At 41.9% G+C, this 20333-nt stretch overlaps 1 protein-coding gene across 1 annotated transcript in view; it reads left to right on the forward strand.

Annotated features, from left to right (window-relative positions):
* The first annotated feature begins 7598 nt into the window (after positions 1 to 7598).
* The window catches only part of TMEM123 (transmembrane protein 123), a 34309-nt gene continuing 21574 nt past the window's right edge, over positions 7599 to 20333 (forward strand). The window contains exon 1 of the mRNA XM_054015579.1: positions 7599 to 8065. Within this exon, the coding sequence (XP_053871554.1) occupies positions 7984 to 8065 (82 nt within the window). The 5' untranslated portion in view covers positions 7599 to 7983. The remainder of the gene's footprint in view (positions 8066 to 20333) is intronic.

The following is a 20333-nucleotide window of genomic DNA, read 5'->3' on the forward strand; positions in this document are numbered from 1 at the left end:
CAGACTGTCCCTTGAGAAAGCTCTATCTCCTGCACAGACAAACCTCACCCTTATAGTAGAAAACTTCATGGTGCCTGAGAAATAGGACCTGTCAGCCACAGTCCTAATCCCAGGGATTTACCTGATATTTTAGATATACTGGGCCCTGGCCATTGGCGATATCCGATCTCCTAGAACTGGAAGGGACCTTGAAAGGTCATCGAGTCCAGCCCCCTGCCTTCACTAGCAGGACCAAGTACTAATTTTGCCCCAGATCCCTAAGTGGCCCCCTCAAGGATTGAACTCACAACCCTGGGTTTAGCAGGCCAATTTTGAGCACCTTGAAGAGAAGGACTGAGACCTGAAACCTGATATGTTCATGTTGCAGAAGTATGTACACAGGTTCACAGTGTCTGAAGGCAAACAACAAACAAAACTTCAATTACCACTGAATGAGGGAGCCTGTGGAAAAGAATAGTACAATTGTGTAATTAAAGAGTGTGTCAAAATGCACGTACACAGTACTCAGACTACCTGAATCCTGGCATTTCCTAACTTTCCATTGCTCAATTTTTCAAACTTACTAATCGTTATTTTAATGCAGATTTTATATATTTGTTTGGTGTATAAATATATAAAAATACAGACCTTGATTCATATCATTTTAGTGCAAACATCCCCATTTCATTGTTTGTTTATTTTTAAATAAAAAGTACAGGACTAGGTTCTGGCATTTTCTATATTGAGCTGTAAAGAAAGATAATTTTAAGGGTTTTAAATTGTCGAAACAGAGAAACAGAGATTGTCTCACATAGGGGAGGAGTGGGTGATGCAGTGCACACTTTCCCAAGCCAGCAGAGTTGCTGGACCCCAAGAGATTCCCCCTCTATTCCTGAGTCAACCTTTGCCAGAAGCAAGCAGACAGAAGGACAAAAGTAGCTCTCCATTTTAATAAAGACTCTTGTAACTTCCTAGGTAAACTGTTCCCTTCCATTCTTTAGTTTGACTATTACTCAGGCTCTTTTCTTACTGGCAAACTTGAATTTTGATTTTTCTATGTTATGGCCAGTCTTTATCATCTCTCTTGTAAACTTAAATATGCCAATCCCTGAGAGGACATACTTTCTTGTTTTTTCCTGATTCAGCAATCATAGCTCTGGGGATTGAGCTCCCATTTAAGGTACTTTTAATGATGACCCCCAGTCCTTTATTTCATCAATCAGGATGTTCAAAGAGAGCAGCTATACTTCACTGAACGCCATTGCTCTGACTTTGGATTCCCTTGTAGAATGTGTTGGACTGGGGTAGCTGTCTCAGCTGGATTCTTAATCTAGAGGAAAGATGCTCTGAATCAAGATCACGAATGGCACATAGATTTGGGATTAAAAGTACATTTTACTTTTACTCTATTTTTTTATTTCTCAAAAGGAACAGGACAACAAAGATAAAAAACATTGTGAATAAACAATATAGATATTGATGTATCTTGTATGAAATGGGACAGCTGCTCTTCTACTATAGGGATGGATGCCATATCAATAGATAAGATAAAAAGACAGGCCCAACTGAGAGACTAAACCCATATTAGGGCCAAATTCTGCTCCTCAGTTACATGAGTATGTCACCCCCTGACCAGGGCCCAACTCTGTGTAAAGAAGAGTAAATCTGGTCCAGAGGGAGTATAAAACAACTTCCAACTGTTTTTATTTTCTGTGTCTTCCAGCAGATGGTGGTAGAAGTCAATAGTATTGTTCATGCTGTAGCTGTATTACATTTCCTTGACTTTGGCTTGCTCTATGATAATTTTATATTTGTTATCAGGGCCAAACCCTCAGCTAATGTAAGTAATATCATTTCATTAAAATCAAGGAAACTTTGCCAATTTACCACACCTGAGAATCTGATCTTTGCAGTTTAATACTAATTAATCCCCTTCTATATTTATAGGGAATCATGTTTCCTCAAATGGTTTTAAATCTGATGTCAAATCATTTCAAGTTTAAATGTGTTTAACAAAGATTAACTGGTTCAAGTTAACATACTTGGAAGCCCAGATATGTTAAAACTGTTTAAGAAGGGTGGTTGGGTCTAAACTATAAAGACAGTTCCAAATATGGACCACAATTCAGGAAAGCAGCCCTATTCATCATAGCACATGAATGATGTAAGCAAGTTCTTAAAATTTGGATCTTAGATCATGGTCATAATTTAAAAAAATTAATTGACACAGCTGGACACCATTCACATTTGAAACATAAAGTAGCTTAAAACTTTCCTAGCTTGAAGTGGTTTGAAACTGCTTCAGAAAATGTAGTCCTCTTACAAGTGTAGATGCGAGGTTGCATATATGGTAAAGCCATGTATATAGAGTACATGCTGATCTTAATCATACAAATTTCCTAAGCACTTTACAGAATATCTAATTGCTTATTTTTAAATCCTAATCAGAGAAAAATTAAAATGATTTGTGCAAATAATTGAATTCTAAGTATTGTGTGACAACAAACACTCTTATTTTCTAGATCTACTGATAGCTAGCTCTGAGCCAACAAAACAGTATTTTCAGCGTTTATGGTTCTTTACTGAAGCAGGTCTATTCTTTATCTAAGAACATGAAAACAAAAGAATTCATAATATTGTTATCCCTTTTGACCTGAGCAATTAGGGAATATTTTGGGTCTTGTGAGTTGTTTCCACTAGGGGGAGAAATGGATGATGGAGTCAGGTATTTTTTTTTTTTTATGCAATCCTTTTTATTTACAAAGAATGTACACAAAGTTCTATTTCCCTAACGACAGCAGGAATAGTTTCTTGGCTCACAATTCCAAGCCTCTTTCTATCCAGCAGTTTACCCAAAAGCTCTCTCTCTCTCAGCTTTTTCTGAGATCACACTACAAATACTTCTCTGGGACTCCTTTGTGCTTCAGTGGTGTCACACTTCCTCTCCCCCAACCCCATCCCCCTGCATTTGCATTCAGACCCCAGTGAAAGCCCCTTCGACTGTATGACTTAACTCCTATTCCAGCTTTACTTGATGGTGGCTTCTATTATGTTAGCGATCTATTCCACAAAAGAGCTTGATTGTTTTTACATTTATCCTGAATAAAGGACAACTAGTAGGTCTACCAGCTTCAATAAGGCTTCCCCTTTCCCCAGCATAACTACCTGTTTTCATGTTGTTTTTATAAATCTGTATCTTGTACACTCTCACAAAACCTACAACATTATTTTATTTTTACTAACTTGAAACAGGCTATTGAATGCATAATTTCAGTTACACCAATGTAAATCTGTGGTAATTCATTAGAATTATTCCATATTTATCCTGGTGGCCAAATATGTTAGCAAGTCACTAGAGAAAACATTAAACTTTTTGATAATTGTTATTACAGATCTATCACAAGCCCAGAGAATTGAGATAATCATTTTTGGTTGGAAAATGTTGATGAAAATTAAACACTTTGTGAAATTTTTCCCCCATTTTCTAACCAGCCCAACAAGTAATGTTTATAGCCAAAAAACCTAAGGGGCATTCAGAAAGGGCAGCTCCAAGAATTTAGTAGAAAGAAAATCAAATGGTATTAAAGTGATGAGGAGGCTGTTTCTATAGCACTTAATTTCCAACAGATTTGGATTCAACAAGTCAAATAGAGCATATTTGCAGATATCAGTAAAGCTATTGCTACATGGATATCTTCCAAAGCAATTGTATGTTCCATTAAATAGTTATTCCCCACCCTTGCCTAAACCAGTGGTTTGAGGCGATAAGTTGAAGATAAACATCTGTCTCTCTGACTACACTTGAAAGATTTCAGAAGAGAGCAGGATTTGTGAGGGACAGGAAAGCAGAGCAGATAGTATGCTCAGGGAAACCATGATGTATGATGACAAAGGTAAGTGTTGTTTTTTCTCCTTCTCTCTCTTCTCTTTACAAATGAGACTGCAAGTAAGACCTGTGACCCATGACCGTCCCTGGCTGCCACTCAGATGGACAGCCCCGAGGCTGTGTCCAGGGCAGCCTTTTATACGCTTGCCCAGGAAACCCCTTAGAAAAGGCAGGAAGCCCTTCTGGGAAACCCCTTAGAAAAGGCAGGAAGCCCCTCCAGGGAAACCCCTTAGGAAAACTGGTTCTGACTGGAACTTGTTTACAACTTCCAGGAGAACTAAAAGAGCAGGAAAATGGACCTATGGTGCAAAACTCCATTTTGAAAACAATATGGATTCCTGTAGTATGAAAGTGAGCCCTACCTAACAGAGGCTGGCAGAGTCTTCCTGAACAGAGTGATCAGAATGGAAATTTGACAATACTTAAATTATTTTAATGCCGAAGCTGTTAATAATTAGAGGCCTGATTCTGCCACAGTCATTTACATTAGTTAGTACTTTATTTCATGAGTAGTGCTCATGTAGTAAGATAATTCCATGTAAGTGTGATGGCCACCATCTTGCAGAGTTAAGAGCACAAGATGCTAGAGCTTAAGCTAAAAAAACAAGACACTGTAGCTGGGGCCTGTCACAGCTCATATGTTCTGTGGCTCGGTAGAGTAGGACCTGTAACACACACTCACCGCTGGGTTACAGAAGGGTGGGAAAATCAGGCCCCATGACTGGCTGTGTGGGTGTGCAATGGAAACAGAGGATACAAAAAGTCCCTCTCATGTATCTACCAGCACAGCTGAAACAGCCAAGAACTTAGTCCTCAAACGCAAGGGCTGAAGGTGTGCTAGCACCATCAGTGGCAATAGAAAATCCAAAGGGGCCAGAATTAGGCGTCATGCCTTTCTGCACAGGTTGGTGGGTGTAGCCAGCCCTATACCTCTAAAAAGGAAATGCGGGAGCCATATCTGAACTCCCAGCCAGAGCCCGTATGTGCTCCACCACTAGAGGCCCTGATGCAGCAAGCCACCCCTATTCAGCAAAGCATATGCTTAACAAGCTTTTGCTTGAATCCCATTAAAGTCAATGGGATGTAAGCACATGCTGAAAGTTAAACGTGATTATGCAATGTAGTTGTAGCTGTGTCCGCCCCAGAATATTAGAGAGACGAGGTGGGTGAGGTAATATCTTTTACTGGACCAACTTCTTACTTGTCACTCTCACCAGCAGAAGTTGCTCCAATAAAAGATATTACCTTACCCATTTTGTCTCTCTAAGCATGTGCTTAGGTGGTCTAGCTGAATCAGGGTCAATTTAAACATATGCTTACCTCACTCAGGACTCATTGAGGACTAGTTCTGGTGCGGTACCCCTCGACACCCTATATACATGGCTGTACATTCTAAAGGCAGAGTCCTTGATGTTGTGCAACACAAAGGTAGTCATTTCTAGCATAGGATTCAAAATACTAGAATTAGAAGGAAAACTGTTTGACTGCATTAATCTCTGGCCAAATATTGCATAACACTAAATCCTGTGGGGGGAACTGGCAAAGCTGATTGAAAGTGCATTTCAACTCAAATGATGTATGTGCTAGGGAATTAGACTGTGAAAACAGCTAAGATTTTTGGAGGGAATAAAAGAGGGCTTGGGAGGGTGGTATCAAGTGAAGCCAGCAGACCAAAGTGGAAACGCCTAGCCAAATTCTGCTTTCAGTTATACCAGTAACAGAATAATTCTGGATTTGCACCGGGGCACCGGAATGGCGTGCAGGGGGGCACTATTTTACCAGCCATAAGGGTAAGCAAGGGGTGGAGGGGCGAAGAAGAGGGAGCGGGGGGTGGGGCCTTGAGGGAAGGGGAGGTGAGAGTGCGGGGCCACAGTTCAGGGATGGGTAGCCACCACACACACACTTCTGCCAAACCTGATTCACACCAGCTAAGAGCAAAATTTGACCAATATTATTGATAATATAGAACACATTATCTGAAGTTTACATTTGGTGTTCTAATCTAAACTATCTTATTCCACAACATTTTTGTCCAAAATAATGGTGTAATTTAAAAATCAGTGCAACAAAATGTGTAATTCTCTTTTCTGTTGACTTCTTCTAAGGACCGATATACAAAATATTTTTACTTTCAAAGAAAAAGGATAACTATAGCACTGCATTGTTTTTCAATTTGCTGATTAAGAGTCTCATTTTCAGATATGCCAAGTTCTCAGACCTAAAGTCAATGGGAGCTGCAGGTGCTCAGCCATCTTTGAAAAGCAGGCCTTGTGAACTGCCAGTCCAAGATTTTCAACAACTGGTAGCTAAAATTAGGCTCCTAAATCCATATTAAACAATAGGTATCCATTTTTAAAAAAAACTATCCTTATTGCAAACTCATTTTTGGAATAACTATAGCCATTCAATTTGCAGAAGTCTCTATTAAGAAACAAAAACAAAAAGAAGGAAGAAGGTTGTTTGCATTTCTAAGTGTATTTATTTCTGCAAACTGAGAGTAATTCATTTTTTCTGATTTGACTAACAGAAGATTTCATAACCAAAAAACTTCTGGTTTCTGATGTTTAGAGCATGCTGTGCTGGACATCCTGTGCAGTGAGGAATCTAACTTGTATCCGGCTTCCAATGTACTGGTGAAGTGTCTTTGAAGAAGAGTTAACTGTTTGAAGTGCAATATTAATTGAGTTAGTACCTGAAAATATGCATTTCCATCTTGAAAAAACTATTCCCATGCTTATTTCAGAACATTACAGTAATAAATGGGCTGTTTTGACTTTTGATTTGTTATTTTACTTTATTGACAGTTCAAAACTGAGTAGTTAAATCGTTTTTAATAGTTCCATTGCTATCAAATCTCTCTACACTGTCTATATACCAGTATTTCCCAAGAAGGATCACCACATTAGTCTCAGTCTTAATGACCTCTTGTAAAACAACAGACAATGAAAAGACAGTGGCATCCTGCATTGTATTGTGAACCTGTCAGATCTCAGAAGCTATCGCTGGTTCAATCAATACTTAGACAAGACATCTCCAAGCACTGTAGAAAATAGCATTGGTATGAAGAATTTCACCCGTCTGGGTCAATATGGAACTGGTGCCCAACAATGTGTCTGTCGGGGCAGTGTGTTTCAAATGAGAGGTAAAACTGACACCTGTGTGATCAGTAAGGGTCCCATGGTGAATTTTGTAAAAGTAGGCATTTTTTAACTCCAGTGATCTAGCCAGGCTCCAAATCAGCTAATTACATTTTAATCTAAGTGTTCCTGCAGTTGCAATTAGATAATGTATTCTTCATCACTTCCTACCCTAAACTGTTGTGTTATAAAACAGTTGCTGCATCCCATCTCAGAACCAGGCAAGTCACCCCTTGTCTACAACACAAGGTGAGACTTAAGCTTTCTACATATGAGAGGCAGGGCTGGCCCTAGCTATTTTTGCTGCCCTACGCAGCCTCTCCACACGGGGGAGAGTTGGGGGAGCGCTGGCCCCAGGCCTAGGCGGGTGGGAGCGGGGGGCAGGACTGCAGGCGGGGCTGTGTGGGGTCCCACCCCAGGCCTCCACGGAAGCGGGGGGACGACGACTGGCCATTTCCTGCGGGCAGTGGAGCGACCCGGCCCCAGCCTGCTCCGCTCCCCGGGCTCCCAGCCGCGCCATCGGCGAGTGCAGGGGGATGGTTCCCCCGAGCCAGGGGAGCGGAGCAGGCTGGGGCCGGGTCGCTCCACTTACCCTGCGGTGAGTGCAGGGTCGGGCCTGGTTGCAATCTTCAGGGGAGCGGAGGCGGGGCCGGCGAAGAGCCGGAGCTGCGCGGGACACTTGGTGCCCCACGCAGCTGCCCGTGGGTAAGGACGGCCCTGCCGGGAGGGAACCGCTAGGGCGGAGCAGCTTCCCCCTCCCCCTGCCGCAAAGGAAGCCGCCGCTACAGCCCGCTCCGCCCCTCCACGTGAGCTCCCTGCCCCGGGTCCCTGCTCTCCGCCTGGCCGCTCCAGAGAGGCGCGGAGCTGGGGAGGGCGCAGCCGACCAGTGTCTAGGTAGCAGCAGCGCTCGGCCCTCGCCTCCTGCCCTGGGGGTGTCTCGGGCTAGACACGGGGCAAGGCCTCCCCCTTCCTCCCGGGACCATGAGACTCTCCGCGGGGGCTGCCAGCCCTTTGCACGCTGCGGCGCTGCTGCTGCTCGCCGCCGCCTGTCTCTCCGCGTCCGGTAAGTCAGAGCCGCGGGTAATGGGGCGCCCAGAAAAGGCTTTGCCCTGTGTGCCTGCGCCTTGCCCCAAGTGGGGACCCGATCCGGCCCCTGGCCTCTGACCGGCGCTCCCCTCCCACATGGGTGAAGGGCCCCTGGCAGAGCAAATCACAGGGGAGACCTAGCGGGCTGGCGATGCTCCTTGTCGGGGCTGCCCGGACATTGGAAGTGGCCTTAGGTCACCTAGCTCAGTGTTTCTCAACCTTTTTTATACCAGGGACCGGCTTGCTGCCTTTCTAAACTGTTTCAGAGTAGCAGCCGTGTTAGTCTGTATCCGCAAAAAGAACAGGAGTACTTGTGGCACCTTAGAGACTAACAAATTTATTAGAGCATAAGCGTTCGTGGACTACAGCCCCCCACTTCTTCGGATGCATCCGAAGAAGTGGGCTGTAGTCCACGAACGCTTATGCTCTAATAAATTTGTTAGTCTCTAAGGTGCCACAAGTACTCCTGTTCTTTCTAAACTGTGTCAGAGATGCCAGGGGCCGGTTGCTAAGAGATCTAGTGTATTGCCCTGGCACAATTGCCACGCTGCTGTTCAGGTATCGCTGTCCTGAGGTCCCAGTTAAGAACTGTCTTTTAATTCCATAGCTTGGTGAGATGTAAATCCCGCTTTCATGAGAGTCCTGGGAGCTGCTGGTCATGCAGGCTTATAAAAGCATGTTTCCGTACCTCAGGGATACTAATCGGGGTGTTAGTCTCTAAGTGGAGCAGTCATCATCTTCGTTTGTTTTGCACTCGGGCTTTTTAAGATAAGGGATCAAATACAGGTCTAGCAGAAATGTGTTGTGACTTTCAAAGACACTTGCAAAAGATGCTTTTCACCCTTCTAGGATGATCTAATCCAGGGGTTCTCAAAGTGGGGGGTCAGGACCCCTCAGGGGGTCGTAAGCTATCAACTTCCACCCCAAATCCCGCTTGCCTCCAGCATTTATAATGGTGTCAAGTATCAGGGGGTAGCCGTGTTAGTCTGTATCTACAAAAACAACAAGGAGTCTGATGGCACCTTAAAGACTAACAGATTTATTTGGGCATAAGCTTTCGTGAGTAAAAACCTCACTTCTTCGGATGCATAGAGTGAAAGTATCATTTATAATGGTGTTACATATATTTAAAAGGGTGTTTAATTTATTATGGGGATCGCACTCAGAGGCTTGCGATGTGAAAGAGGTCATCAGTAAAAAAAAGTTTGAGACCCCCTGAATCTAATCTAATCTGTAGATGGCTACTTTATGTCAGAATCACACTTTGCAATCAGGATTACAGTTTTACAGTGTGCAGAAAGGTTTGTGATCTGCAATTACTGAGCGATGGTATCATATTTATTGGCTCAGTTGTGTACATCTTATCCACCCTGTAAGTGATGACATGCCAAGCTATGTCCCAATATAAATTTTACTCCCTTAGGGAGGGATGTAGGGAGTGGACCAGGTTTGCCAAGTACAGAGTCTGAGAATCTGTTGTGCACACTTCCAAAATGACCCTCTTTTCAAACACACAGTTTACCTTTGGTTTATCATGTTTACTGTTTGGTTACATTGTAAACTTTTTTCCTAATAAAATCTGGACCATGGCACTGAGATTGCAGAAATAATCTCATAATTTAACATGTTTATCTAGGGTAGAAATTGAAATCAAAATAAAATTTCATTAGTCATTGGGTTAGTGAAGAAGCAAAATCTCAGAAAACCAGACCAAAAATGATTATATTGGAGAGAATAGGCATCTATCTGTTTTAAGGGTGGCTTGCAAAGGAAAAAAAATTGGTTTTGATGTATAAAAAGGCCCAAAATATGTGTGTTTTTGTTTTTTTTTTGTTTTGGTTTTGTTGTTTTGGGGTTTTTTTAAAGAAAGTCTGCTGCTTTCTTTACGATGGAAATTCAGGTCAGATCTTCCCAGTTTTTCTTGGAGGATCCTATGGATGACTAGTAGGCTTTGATTTCACAGATACCAAGGAAGTGAAACATGACCGAATAAAAATCACTTCCCCTCTTAATTACAGTGTTTAAAACTTTCTTTTTGGTTTCTGTTAAGATGCATTTGATTCAATTGTCTAACAAAAGACCTTTCTCTTCCAATCGCTTGTTAAAGAATCAACTCCTAACCCCTTCAATTTATAGCTGAAAGCTCCCAATCCATAACTCTGATTCCTCTAAAAGAGACCTCCAACAAACTAGGGAAGACAAGACTTGATATTCTTGATACTTCTAAAATGAAAAAACAAGTAGAGCCCTCCCCCCCTTCTCATCCCCATAAACCTTCTTGTACATTGCAAGAAAGCAGAAAAGGAAACAATTCCCCTAGATTTACTGTTTCTTGTTCAACTTTGAATTCCACTATCCCCTCTTCCCTTCAACAAAGAAAAATACTAATATATCTGGATACAAAATAGGGAGAGATGATACTTATATATGAGATCAGTACAACCAAAACCATAGCTGATAGAAGCAACAGGAACAATGGAACAAGGCGCATAGATCAAGGTCCTTCTGGTGAACTGTCCTAGGGGCCTACACTAGATGTCAGAGAAAGGAGAGGAGGCAGCCATAATACTCCTGGCCAGTTGTGTAGTATAGTGTCATAAATTGGGAGAGGGGGGGGAAATAGTTTTCCTGATCCCAGCTGAAGGTCAGCAAATGCCTTAAGGCAGTGCAAGTCTGGTATCTGCTGCTCTTTCTGTGGTTGTGGGATTCTCTTTAATGCAAGGAAGGGCCCCTTTTTGTCATGCACTGATCTGGTGCTTATGATAATGTTTCCTTTTAGTGGCTGATCTGTCAAGAATACAGATTGCTGCTTTCTCACATCAGATGAGTTCTTTAACTCAAGCGGTGAAGGTACCAGATTTAGTCCACACTGATGACCATCTGAAAACACTCAAACCGCAATAAAAAGCTAGACAGAATACCAGAAAAATTACTTTCAAGGAGTCCCACACAAACACAACAATTTTGTTTAAATAAGTAACCAAAATAATCTGCAAAGAAGCAACCTGACATCAGAAACTAAAGTGAAATATCACTTAGTCTAGCAATCCTGAGTTGTTTCTCATGTTACAGATACACAGTTAGTAAAAGTTTTTACACTGAGTTTACTTTGGTGAACCTGCAGTGAAAAATAGAATTCAAAAAGCAGGTGGAGGAACGTGACAAGCTTTAAAGTCTCAGTTTCAGTAGAAAACCACTCTCCCTTGGATAAAAAAATGCTCTTTTGAAGGAACATATGCCGTATCCTGTCTATTGTCTTGTTTAATGCATTATAACCCTGTCATACAATGAAACACTGCAGGAGGTTCTGTTTTATGTAAGGAACAGCATGGTTTGTCTTTGTAAACCAATACAAGACCCTGGTAAGCAAGCTGACTGGCAAATATTGGTTAAATGTTGTAAGAAGATAATTCTGTTTTTATTATCTGTATTTTCCAGGCACTGTAAAGTAGCATTTTCTTTTTTGAGAAATGTGATATTTATGATCTGTGCTTCACTGACTGTAGAAAATAAGCTGTTAGAGCTGATCTAAAGACATTGGAAAGATTCAAATGACTTCTGTGGGCTTGGGATCAAGCCGTTAGTATGATATAGTGATGAAATTACAAGTTCTGTTCCAAGACACTCTCAATTTAAAGGGGTATTTTTATATTAAGTAATTTTAAAACATGGCCAGTTGCTAATAGAGTACCCCTTAAATATTATATTCTGACTTTTTAAAAAACTAAATTCTATTAAAAAATGTTGAGGATTTTTCTGCTCCCTTGTTGATGTTTGTCTATTTCAGAAAGGATGAAAATGATTCAGTAATTGACAATACACTGGAAAGTGTGAAACTGACACTCAAAATGTTGTCAAATACACAAAGTAAATGAGCTAGGAGAAAATAGAGAGAAATAGGTGTAACTATAGTGGGTACAAAATTTTCAGACAGAATTGTAATTTCAAGTTGATAGTGGGTTGTTGTTTTTTTAATTTGCTACTAAGTTATGAATATGCATCAAATATTTAAGGGAAAAACTTTATTAGAAAATTATGGTTTAAAAATTAAAAAAATCAATTCATGAATGTGTGAAATCCCAGAGATTCAGAGATATGGTTACATTTAAAAACAAAAAAGTGGAAATGCAGAGTTAAGTTATATCAGACAAAACTCTACTCTGTGTTTGTGTCCTCATCCACCGTACATCCAAAGATAGATAACTGGACATTGACACATTATAAATGTTCAATATTGGCAATACCAGCCACATACCCTACAGTATAATGCTGTGCTTGACATATGGACATGTGCACTTGCTCGTGAGTTGCTGGTACCAAGCCCTGTGATCACTCCTGTGATCGTGGAGTCTCAACTTGGGAGCTCAGGGCCCCAGAGTGGTCACTACCACCTTTCCTTTCTTTATCTCTACATGGGAGTGAGAAATAGGTGTCTCCCCTCCCCTCAATGTTTTTATATATAAGAGCGGCCATACTGAGTCAGACCAGTGGTCCAGCTATCCTAGTATCTTGTCTTCTGACAGTGGCTAGTGCCAGGTGCTTCAGAGGGAATGAACACAACAGGGCGATTGTGATGGGTTGGATCACAGAAACCCCCTTGGGAGCTGCCACCCGATGTGCAAAAGACTACCCATGCTCCTGTTTTCCCTGCCAGCTCAGGACTCCAGCACCCTGTCTTGCTGAGCCAGACACTCCAGTCTGCTGCAACACCAACCCAGGGTCTGAATCACTTGCCCCAAAGCTGCAAATTTACCTGAAAACAGCTTCCAGAATTGTGCTTGTCTTTAGCACTCAGATGCCCAACTCCCAATGGGGTCTAAACCCAGATAAATCCGTTTTACCCTGCATAAAGCTTATGCAGGGCAAACTCATAAATTGTTCGCCCTCTATAACACTGATAGAGAGATATGCACAGTTGTTTGCTCCCCCAGGTATTAATACATACTCTGAGTAAATTACTAAATAAAAAGTGATTTTATTAAATACAGAAAATAGGATTTAAGTGGTTCCAAGTAGTAACAGACAGACCAAAGTAAGTCACCAAGCAAAATAAAATAAAATGCGCAAATCTATGTCTAATCAAACTAAATACAGATAATCTCACCCTCAGAGATGCTTCAGTAAGTTTTTCTCAGACTGGACACCTTCCAGGCCTGGGCACAATTCTTTCCCCTGGTACAGCTCTTGTTCCAGCTCAGGTGATAGCTAGGGGATTCTTCATGATGGCTCCTCTCTCCCATTGTTCTCTTCCACCCCTTTATATATCTTTTGCCTAGGACGGGAACCCTTTGTCCCTCTTGGTTTCCACCCCCCCCTCACTGGAAAAGCACCAGGTTAAAGATGGAATCCAGTTCAGGTGACATGATCACATGTCACTGCAAGACTTCATTGCCCACTTGCCAGCCCACACATGTACAGGAAGACTAACAGGTAAACACAGCCATCTGCAGACAATGGTCCTTGTTAATGGGAGTCATCAAGATTCCAAGCCATCATTAATGGCCCATACTTTACATAATTACAATAGGCCCTCAGAGTTATATTTCATATTTCTTGTTTTAGTTACAAGAGTGGTACATTTATACAAATGGGATGATCACACTCAGTAGATTATAAGCTTTGTAATGATACCTTACAAGAGACCTTTTGCATGAAGCAAATTCCAGTTACATTATATTCACTTCTTATTATGTTTTTATAAAACCATATAGACCGCACAACGTCGCAGCGATTACCTAGTGATCCATCCCCTGTTATCCACTCCCAGCTTCTGGCAAACAGAGGCTAGGGACACCCAGCACATGGGGTTGCATCCCTGACCTTCTTGACTAATAGCCATTGATGGACCTGTCCTCCATGAACTTATCTATTACTTTTTTTAACCTTGTTATAGTTTTAGCCTTCACATCATTCCCTGGCAACAAGTTCCACAGGTTGACTGTGTGTTGTGTGAAGCACTTTCTTTAGTTTGTTTTAAACCTGTTGCCTATTAATTTCATTGGGTGTCCTCTGGTTCTTGTGTTAGGGGAAGGAGTGAATAGCACTTCATTACTCACTTTCTCCACACCAGTAAAGATTTTATTGACTTCTATCATATCGCCTCTTAGTCTTCTTTTTTTCCAAGCTGAAAAGTCCCAGTCTTTTAAATCTCTTTTCATACAGAAGCTGTTCCATACCCCTAATCATTTTTGTTGTCCTTCTCTGTACCTTTTCCAATTCTAATATATCTTTTTTTTCTGTTGTTACATGGTGTCACAGTATCAGAAGTTGTTCTGGTTAGACTTTGGAGCACCAGGGTCCTTGCATTCTGAGTTATGTTGGTAGAAGTTGAGTGACTCAGGGCTGAACCTAGCCTACCTTGTCCATTGTCTCTCCTACCAATTGCTTTAGTTTTGGTAAAGTTAGATTGGGATTCTGATGAAAGCTAACTTCATCCTCACTACCCATAGTGTGAGATTACATATAGCACAAGCTCTATACAACACTTGGATTACGCCTACAGACTCTCACCCTGATCCTGCAAACACTTCCATATATGCTTAACTTTAAGCGCAGGAGTAGTCCTTCAGTCATCATTTCAATCATAACTTCTATCACAAAGTGCTGGTGAGTGATCTGCAGTGGAAAGGAGTCTATTATAGCCCCAACTGCATAGCTTTAGCTCACTCTCAAGGTATGTCTACGCTACCTGCCGGATCGGCAGGCAGTGATCGATCCAGCAGGGGTCGATTTATTGTGTCTAGTCTAGACACGATAAATTGACCCTGAGCGCTCTCCCGTCAACTCCTGTACTCCAGCACCGCAAGAGACGCAGGCAGAGTCGACGGGGGAGTGGCAGCAGTCGACTCACCATGGTGAGTCGATCTAAGTACATCAACTTCAGCTAGGTTATTCACGTAGCTGAAGTTGCGTAACTTAGATCAACACTCCCACCCCCAGTGTAGACCAGGCCTTAGTTTGAGCAGCTCATGCTTGTAACTCAAAGTCCTAGGTTCAATCCCCATGTATCAGCCAAGATAGCGGCTGTCACAGTTTAGGATCAGGGCCTTTTTTAATATGCAGAATAAAATACATTGTAAATTTTGCTCCTCTTCGTTTTATGCAAGTGACAGAACAGCGTATCTCAGACCTTTTTGGCCCAGCAAAGCAATTCCATTGCATTTTGTCTGTCTGTCTACCAGACCCTGTGGTACAGTAGAACCTCAGAGTTACAAAAAACCTCGGGAGTGGAGGGTGTTCATAACTCTGAACAAAATGTTATGGTTGTTCTTTCAAAAGTTTACAGTTGAACATTGACTTAATGCAGCTTTGAAACTTTACTGTGCAGAAGAAAAATGCTGCTTTTAACTGTCTTAATTTAAATGAAACAAGCACAGAAACTGTTTCCTTACCTATCAAATCTTTTTTAAAACTTTCCCTTTATTTTTTAGTAGTTTATGTTTAACAAAGTACTATACTGTATTTGCTGTGTGTCTCTCTGCTGTTGCGTACTTCCGGTTCCAAATGAGGTGAATGGTTGATTGCTTGGTCATTTTGAAACTCTGGTGTTTGTAACTCTAAAATTCTACTGTATAAGGGAGGGGTGTTGGGGTTACAGGGAGTCCCTGAAATAGAGGGGGATGGCAGATTGACACACAGGGAGGTTGTGGCGGGGATGGAAGAATGCCAGGAGCCAGGCGTGTGCTGTGAGCTTAGCCTACAGAAGCAACAAAGTGCACAACCCTCTAGTTATGCATAGGTTTAACACACCCACTTTCTATATATACCAGGGGTTGGCAATGTTTGGCACGCGGCTCGCCAGGGTAAGCAGTTTATTTACCTGCTGACGCGGCAGGTTCGGCCGATCGCGGCCCCCACTCACCGTGGTTTGCCGTCCTGGGCCAATGGGGGTGGCGGGAAGCTGTGGCCAGCACATCCTTCGCCCGCGCCGCTTCCCGCCACCCCCATTGGCTCGGGACGGCGAACCGCGGCGAGTGGGGGCCGCGATCGGCCGAACCTGCCGCGTCAGCCGGTAAATAAACTGGCCCGGCCCGCTAGGATGCTTAGCCTGGCAAGCCGTGTGCCAAACGTTGCCGACCCCTGATATATACGCTATCACACTCAATTTCATCAATACACTCATAGAAATAGCCGTTGGAAATGACTCTGAGACCCTTTCCACATAAAACTGGAACAACTGACTGATTCTCTGTGTATGAAAGTTTTTGTTTCTGGTCTATCCAAGTTAGCTGGTATCAGAGATTTGACACTGCATGTGGTATAGACCACAAGTGTTTTCAGGAGATGGGAATAAATCATCATGACAGACACCATCTTAGATCCCCACAGGAAACGTGCTTTCGTTCAGGCTAAGCCAGCTTGATACAGCTGATCCACTTCAGCAGAGCAGACCACAAACAGTCATGTTTCAAGATGTATCTACAGATGACACTAGCAAAGGGAAACAGAAGAGTGACTGATAAAATAGCTGGTCGATCAGATAATGCATACACTTTTAACAGAATTAAAAGTAGGTCATTCAAAAAGCACGATTGAATTCGCATATAAAATGTCATCACTAGAACTTATAAATTGTGGTTATTACATTAGCTGAGACACAAACCATTGCAATAAATTAACTTTTAACAGAATTAAAATCCATTCTTTGGACTGCCAGGGGAAGAGAAGCTTGATCCTTCTGGCCTCTCTCAGGCGAACTCCCCACCCCCTTATACTCTGAGTAAGAACTGCAGGATTGGGTCCTTTCTAGGGGAAAATTTTTTAACTCTGCTCCCATGCTGCTGTTAACGTTACCAGTCTGGGAAATTTCACTGTTATTATAAACAAGTATTCTACCCATTACATCAGTCCCATCATAATATCAAAGTCTCTTGCTACACTGCACTCTGTAGGGGCACCTTAGGTTTAAAATACAGTGGGAGCTAGTTCACCTCACTGATTTGCAAGCCTGATCATTCTGAGATCTTTACTGGGAAGTAAGAATGGAGGTTTCATTATTACTAAGGCTGTATTGTATTTCTGAAGTAGATTACAGGACATTGACTTATATTTTATGATATATTGTTTTATATATAAAAAGAAGAACAGGAGTACTTGTGGCACCTTAGAGACTAACAAATTTATTAGAGCATAAGCTTTCGTGGACTACAGCCCACTTCTTCGGATGCATCCGAAGAAGTGGGCTGTAGTCCACGAAAGCTTATGCTCTAATAAATTTGTTAGTCTCTAAGGTGCCACAAGTACTCCTGTTCTTCTTTTTGCGGATACAGACTAACACGGCTGTTACTCTGAAACCTGTTTTATATATATAATCAGAACTAAACTATCCTTGTCAGAGTAATAAACAGTATGTTTTCCCATGCAGAATCACTGATCTCTTCTGTTGTGCTTGTTTTCTTGCTAAGTCACAAAAATCAGTAACCACAAGTCTCCAAGTCACTTGTGCAAATTTAGTAATTTCTATTGCATGCATGTCTGTTTTCTCTCACCTCTTTTCTCTTAACAGTTGTATGTAGCCCATGTACTAGCACTAGGCTGACCCTGCTGCAGAGAAGAGGCTCAGAAAAGTTAAAACGAATCAATGAAAGCTTTGAAGTTAAAGTGAATTAAACTCTTGTGTGGGTGCTCTGATTCAGAACTGGTTTTAGTTCTGCGGGAGAACTGATTCAGAACTGGTTTTAGTTTGTGAAGCTTAATCCTCTTTAGGATTTAATTTATGCTCATTAACTTCACAGCGCTAGTTGATTTGTCTTAACTTTCCTGAGTACTTGGTTTCTTAACTTTGACTGAACTAGTCATTGAACAGAACTGGTTAAATAAACTGAAATGAAGAAAATATTCTCTCCGCACTTTAGACGAGGCTACTGCAGTCAAAAGCTGGTTTTAGCACATCAACAGATCCTGGTTCCAGGTGCTTAGCCAGTGACTTCCACCGATTCAGTGGTCTGACTTCCTGTAAAACTTGGCAGCAAACGTGTACAGTATATTGCCAATTATCCGAGTAGCATGGGGATCACGGATTTCATTTGACTAATTGGGAGTTTAGATAATTGAGAGGGCAGGAGCCATGCTGTGGCCAGGGACTCATTGTCCTGCTCCTCCTTGCAATCCTGGACAGGGATCTCTGCTCTATTATCCGAACATCCATGTTATCTCTATCCCTTGCTGGTCCCCCAGCATGAGATGCATGCTCTCGATAGCATGTGTCTCATGTTGGGGGACCAGGAAGGGGTTCAGATAATGCAGAGGTTTGGATAATAGGGTTCTGGATAAACAGGAGTGTAGTTTACTGCTTAATTTTCTTTTTTATTTAATTAAATAATGTGAATAGATTATAATAAATGTAAGCCTTAACGTAAGTTGTTAACTTGAAGATAATGTTAAATAAATTGTTTTTAAATAAACCTGTATTTAATTTAAATTTTAAAAATACAAATTAAATAAAATTCCTGGCTTGCTTGGTTTTTTTGTTTTTGTTTTTTTTTTTAAGAGCATTGACTTTTATCCACCCTAATGGGTGGTGTATGTGCTGCACCACCCCACACAGCATTTTGACTCAGAGGCACACCCTAAAATCAGTTCCTCCCCTGTTTCCTTGCTGCTGTAATTTATTGCTGGCCAACAAGGAGGGCGGTGTAGCCAAGGCTCTGCTTCCTTGCTCTTCCCAACCACTCCCTACCCACCTACTCTAGTTATAGTGGCTCTCCCAGGTCCATGTTCCAGGCAGGCAATGTAGGGTGGTGTCAGTGATTCTCACTCCCATGCATGGGCATGTAACCTATGTCAGAACATTGCACCGAGGTGGCACAGGTTAAGCACTCAGAAATCAAGAAATCCCACAAGTGAGCATGCACGCTCACCCATTCCTCGGCCCCCCCAGTATATTGTGATAGTGAGGGGTGGTTTCACTAATGTCAGTGGAATTACACAAGTATAAAATCATTGTAGCCAAAAGACTAATCAGGCCCTGTATGTTTAATTATTAATGATCACACACTATTTCTCAAATGCCATAGACTAGACAAGTAACTAATATCATTTTTCTGAGTATTAGATACCCATGTGGCATTTTTGTAGCATTGTTTATTGCTCTGTATATGCCAAACAGGATGCCTGGAAGTCAGTCTTATGAAAATTACACAGCAAACTGTGTGTGCATGTTCATAGGCTTGCTTGTGTGTAATTTACTTAATCTGTTTTTAAACCTTAACATGCTAATTGCCTGTGTGCAGCTGTTACAGAATCACTTGGAAGGGAGAGGTTTAGAGCAGAGATTCCAAACCTTAGGAACATCAGGATCTTTTAAGGGGGACATGTTTGGTTCTCTGTCCTGCTCCTGCCACCTCTAGCCCTTCCTTCCCCCCTAGGCAGCTCTTTACAATATGCTCTCTCACTACAATCATTATGGAAGGAGGTGGAGGGCAGTGGTTGGGTAACACCAGCAACATGGGAGAAGAGAGAAAAAACATGTGGTAGCCACAACTTCAGAGATCCTTAAATGAGGAGAGGGGGACAGCCCAAAACTGGTGTCGGGAAAGGTAGGGAAGGAACAGCCCCAAACATAGATGGGGAGTAACAGCCCCATTAAGATATAAGGACTGGAGAGGGAACACACCACAGTGGGGGCTGGAGAGACCATGGGAAAGATCATATAGAGAGCGGGAGAACTGAAGAGAAGGGGTTAGCAGAGAAAGTTGGGAGAGAGGAAGAGAAAAACTGAAAGAATAGGACTGTCTTATTGTTCTGTGTTTGTATAGTGCCTAGCACAGTGGGGTCCTGATCCATTACTAGGGCTCCTAGATGCTACAGTAATACAAACAATAAATCAATTTTAAAAATGGGACTAGGAAGGTAAGGAGAAAATGGAGATGTAAGACCTAATCTGCATCAGAAAAGGTTTGCACTGCTATCTCAGCAAACTTTTCCAATGTAGACTCAGCTTCTGATGGCCAAAAAGTAATAAACTATACCAGTTCCCTGAGCAAAATAAACTCTATGGTAATTGCACAAACTCTTTTATGCCAGTATAACTGTTTACACTAAGGCTTTTGCTAATATAGAAATGTCATTAAAAATCACACCCCTGTTTACTATTTTTACTGTAGGCTAATATAGAAATGTCATTAAAAATCACACCCCTATTTACTATTTTTACTGTAGGCGTGGCCTAAATCAAATGCAGAAGCAGGAGAGGAGAGAATGTGATGGGGGGCCATGAGAGAAAACAAAACCAAAATACTCATAAG

Source organism: Malaclemys terrapin, chromosome 1 (genome assembly GCF_027887155.1).
Source record: "Malaclemys terrapin pileata isolate rMalTer1 chromosome 1, rMalTer1.hap1, whole genome shotgun sequence".
Taxonomy (NCBI): Eukaryota; Metazoa; Chordata; order Testudines; family Emydidae; genus Malaclemys; species Malaclemys terrapin.